Source organism: Hylobates moloch, unplaced genomic scaffold, assembly GCF_009828535.3.
Source record: "Hylobates moloch isolate HMO894 unplaced genomic scaffold, HMol_V3 SCAFFOLD_23, whole genome shotgun sequence".
NCBI lineage: Eukaryota > Metazoa > Chordata > Mammalia > Primates > Hylobatidae > Hylobates > Hylobates moloch.
In genome coordinates this window covers 37781939-37785710 of record NW_026652298.1, presented here as the reverse complement: position 1 = coordinate 37785710, position 3772 = coordinate 37781939, and the positions used below count along the sequence as shown (strand labels likewise).

Here is a 3772-nt window from a genome sequence, read left to right as displayed (position 1 = left end):
TTTTTTTTTTTGAGATGGCGTTTCGCTCTTGTTGCCTAGGCTGGAGTGCAATGGCGCGATCTCGGCTAACAGCAACCTCCACCTCCCGGGTTCAAGCCATTCTCCTGCCTCAGCCTCCCAAGTAGCTGGGATTACAGGCATGCGCCACCACGCCCGGCTAATTTTGTATTTTTAGTAGAGACGGGGTTTCTCTATGTTGGTGAGGCTGACCTCGAACTCCGGACCTTAGGTGATCAGCCCGCCTCGGCCTCCCAAAGTGCTGGGATTATAGGTGTGAGCCATCGCGCCGGGCCACTTTTTTTTTTTTTTTTTGAGATGGAGTTTCTCTCTTTCGCCCAGGCTGGAGTGCAGTGGCGCGATCTTGGCTCACCGCAACCTCCACCTCCTGGGTTCAAGCGAGTCTCCTGCCTCAGCCTCCCGAGTAGCTGGGACTACAGGTGCGTGCTACCATGCCTGGCTAATTTTTGTATTTTTAGTAGAGACGGGGTTTCGCTATGTTGGCCAGGCTGGTCTCACACTCCTGACCTCGTGATCCGCCATCTCGGCCTCCCAAAGTGCTGGGATTACAGGCGTGAGTCACCGCGACCAGCCTCATCGCATACTCTTAAATTTAGGGCTTAAGCAAAGAAGGCAAACACTTTCATATCTTAGACATGTTTCTGAAGTTCAGGCTACTTGGAATACTCCATCCCTACCTGACACACTTTTCATCGATGTTCAACTTGAATCTTACCTCTTGGAAGCCCTGACATCCCAAACTTCCTCTCCCCATTTTAGAAATGGAATCTTCACCTTGTGTGCGTGTAACAGTGCTTATTCCTGTGATAGCATTTAACATTGTTAGTTGCTAAGGAGCATCTCTCGAGTCATTGTTTGCTCCTCCCGAGCAGGGATGGCGTATCATGCATCATTGTATCCCTGATATTCTAGAAAACGCATGACACACAGTAGGCGCTCACAAGTTTTACTAATTTAGTTTTTGGGCAGCACGGCTCTCATTCTGAACCAGCAAGTTCACTGCAGGTTTGGAGAAGGCTAACACGCTTAAGGAGAGAGCTGAGGTCGGCGCGGTGGCTCTCGCCTGTAATCCCAGCACTTTGGGAGGCCGAGGCGGGTGCATCACGAGGTCAGGAGTTCAAGACCCAGCCTGGCCAAGGTGGTGAAACCTCATCTCTACTAAAAATACAAAAAAATTAGCCGGGCGTGGTGGCACGCGCCTGTAATCCCTGCTACTCGGGAGCCTGAGGCAGAGAATTGCTTGAACCCGGGAGGAGGAGGTTGCAGTGAGTCGAGATCGCGCCACTGCACTCCAGCCTGGCGACAGAGCGAGACTCTCTGCAAAAAAAAAAAAAAAAAAAAAGGGAGAGAACTGAGTCTTGTTAGAGGAGGCGGGTGGGGAATCAGCCTAAGAGAAAGTGAGACTGCGGCCAGGATTTGGAGGTGGCGGCGAAGATTTACTAGAAGGGCGCGGAGACGGCATGAGTAAAACTCACGCAATTCGTCTTAAGTCTCAGGGTCAGACGGAGGGAACCACGCTCTACATGCTGGGAACGGCGCGACGGAGGACCGCGTTGTATGCCGGGACTTGTAGTCTCGCCCTTAGCCAGACCCCTCGGACCAGTTAAGTTCGGCTACATTCAACTGCGTCCTTACACCGATAACGTACACTCATTGGTTGTCTAGCACAGAATAACGAGGTTCTGCAGGGCGAGTCTACCTAATAACACTCTTCAGAGCAAACCCCGTTTCGGCGATGGCTACCCGGAAGGCGCGTTGGCTGCGGCTACACGTACGGTGCGGCTGCGCATGCGCAACGCATGCGCATCTCCGCGCGCCCGCCGTTCCCGCGAGGCCACCTAGAGCCGGGCGGCGCAGGCGCAGTGTCCCCGGGCCAAGATGGCTGCGCGGTGCTCCTCACGCTGGTTGCTGGTGGCTGTGGGGACCCCGCGGCTGCCGGCTGCATCGGGGAGAGGGGCCCGGTGGCCCAGGGAGGGCATGGTGGGGGCATGGCTGAGCCGCAAGCTGAGCGTCCCCGCCTTTGCATCTTCCCTGACTCCTCGCGGCCCCCGAGCGCTGCTGACATTGAGACCTGGTGTCAGCCTCACAGGTGAGGGCAGGTTCCAACTCCCGAGTGGCGGTTTCAGGGCCTAGAAAGGAGTGAGTCTCCTCGCTGTGACTACGGCTGCAGGGGTAGTGGGGTGGAGGGTGTCTTCCGACCCGGATGCACAATTGCCGGAGATACAGACAGGCAGGAGGTGGGGAGGCCCCAGAGGCTACTCAGGCGTCTAGGAAGGGAGAGAAGCGTGGAGCCCCCGGCGGCGATGATGAAACGCCCAGTAGATTGTGAACTTTCAGCTCTTTGTCAACATTTCTGGAGGCCGCTGCTCCCTCGTCCTCTTCCTTTCCCATCTCTCCACCTTCTAGCCCGTAGCGGAACGGAAGAGCTAACTGCCATTCGGAGAGGCCTAGGTACTTTTTGTTACAACAACCATGCAAGATGCCTGTCGTCATCCCCATTTTAAAGAATGAGAAACTGAGATTCAACAGAGGAATCGACCAGCCCAAGGTCATGAAGTTAGACTAGAAGAGTTGTCTCAAACCCAAAGCTGTCGTGTCATAGTTTACCCTCTTTCTACCACGTGGTGCTAATTGAAGGGCACAGTTAACAATCTTTTTAGAAGTCTTTAGTTGGTGATTGTAATAATAACACAGTCAGACATTTATTGAGCACTTACTGTTGGCCAGGCATGGTTTTCCCCTTATATCACATTTCCACGTGATAGGCACTGTTATTCTGTTTTATAAAGATATTGAGGCTTAGATGTTAAACCACTTATAAATGTCACAGAGGTGGAAGCTTGATTTCATTGCTTGAGATGACACTGAATTTTACATTAAGCCTTGAAGTGCTTAGTCATGTTTTCTTTTATTTTCTTAATTTTTTTTTTTTTGTTTGTTTTTTGAGACTAAGTCTTGCTCTGTTGCCCAGGCTGGAGTGCAGTGGCTCAATCTCGACTCACTGCAACCTCCGCCTCCTGGGTTCAAGAGATTATCCTGCCTCAGCCTCCCAACTAGCTGGGACTACAGGCACGCGCCACCACACCTGGCCAATTTTTGTATCTGTAATAGAGACGGGATTTTGCTATGTTGGCCAGGCTGGTCTCAGACTCCTGACCTCAGGTGATCCGCCCCCCCCTTGGCTTCCCATAGTGCTGGGATTACAGGCGTGAACCACCGTGCCCTGCTTAGCCTTGTTTTCTTATGCTGTGAGTTTTGTGCTGTATGTTGTACGTACCTGAATTGTGCTAGTTTTGTGTCCTCTAGAATTTGTGCAAATGATATTTAAGCTGTCTATAAATTTATAAAGATTAATTAAAGAGCCCTGACAAGATAATTTATACGAAGTAACTTCCTGTTGCATTTCAGTCTGTAATACTTACATAGTAAACAATCGTTAAAGTATCAGTGATTGTGGTTACTTCATGCAATGTAAAGAAAAGAGCCTGGGCTTCAGGGGTGAACTTCCCCAGTGTGTGTGAGCGGGGTGTATTATTTAATCCCTTTGAGCCTCTGTTTGAAAATTCATTCATTCACAGGTATTAATTGAGGCCAATTGTATGCCAGCCAGTGTTCTGGGCACTGAGGACATGGCAGAGAACAAAGAGATTGGATGTGTGTTTGGTTAAGAGAATGATTGTTTATTTATTTATTTTTTAAGATAGGGCCTCCAGGGCTGGGCACGGTGGTTTATGCCTATAATCCCAGCACTTTG

The 3772-nt window shown here is 50.8% G+C and overlaps 2 protein-coding genes across 7 annotated transcripts in view; one reads left to right on the top strand and one right to left on the bottom strand.

Moving 5' to 3' along the window:
- Window positions 1-796, bottom strand: part of CORO7 (coronin 7) — a 66850-nt gene extending 66054 nt beyond the window's left edge. The window contains exon 1 of the mRNA XM_058434128.1: window positions 734-796. Coding sequence (XP_058290111.1) covers window positions 734-772 — 39 coding nt within the window. The 5' untranslated portion in view covers window positions 773-796. The remainder of the gene's footprint in view (window positions 1-733) is intronic.
- Window positions 797-989: 193 nt separating this feature from the next.
- The window catches only part of DNAJA3 (DnaJ heat shock protein family (Hsp40) member A3), a 36419-nt gene continuing 33636 nt past the window's right edge, over window positions 990-3772 (top strand). Inside the window, exons 1-2 of one of the 6 annotated variants that reach the window (XM_058434149.1) lie at window positions 990-1156; window positions 1515-1620. In XM_058434149.1, coding sequence (XP_058290132.1) covers window positions 1542-1620 — 79 coding nt within the window. In that variant the 5' untranslated portion in view covers window positions 990-1156; window positions 1515-1541. Of the gene's footprint in view, window positions 1157-1508; window positions 1621-1882; window positions 2108-2424; window positions 2470-3772 lie in introns of those variants that run through there. The other 5 variants (XM_058434147.1, XM_058434146.1, XM_032144821.2 and 2 more) reach the window with 5 other exon arrangements.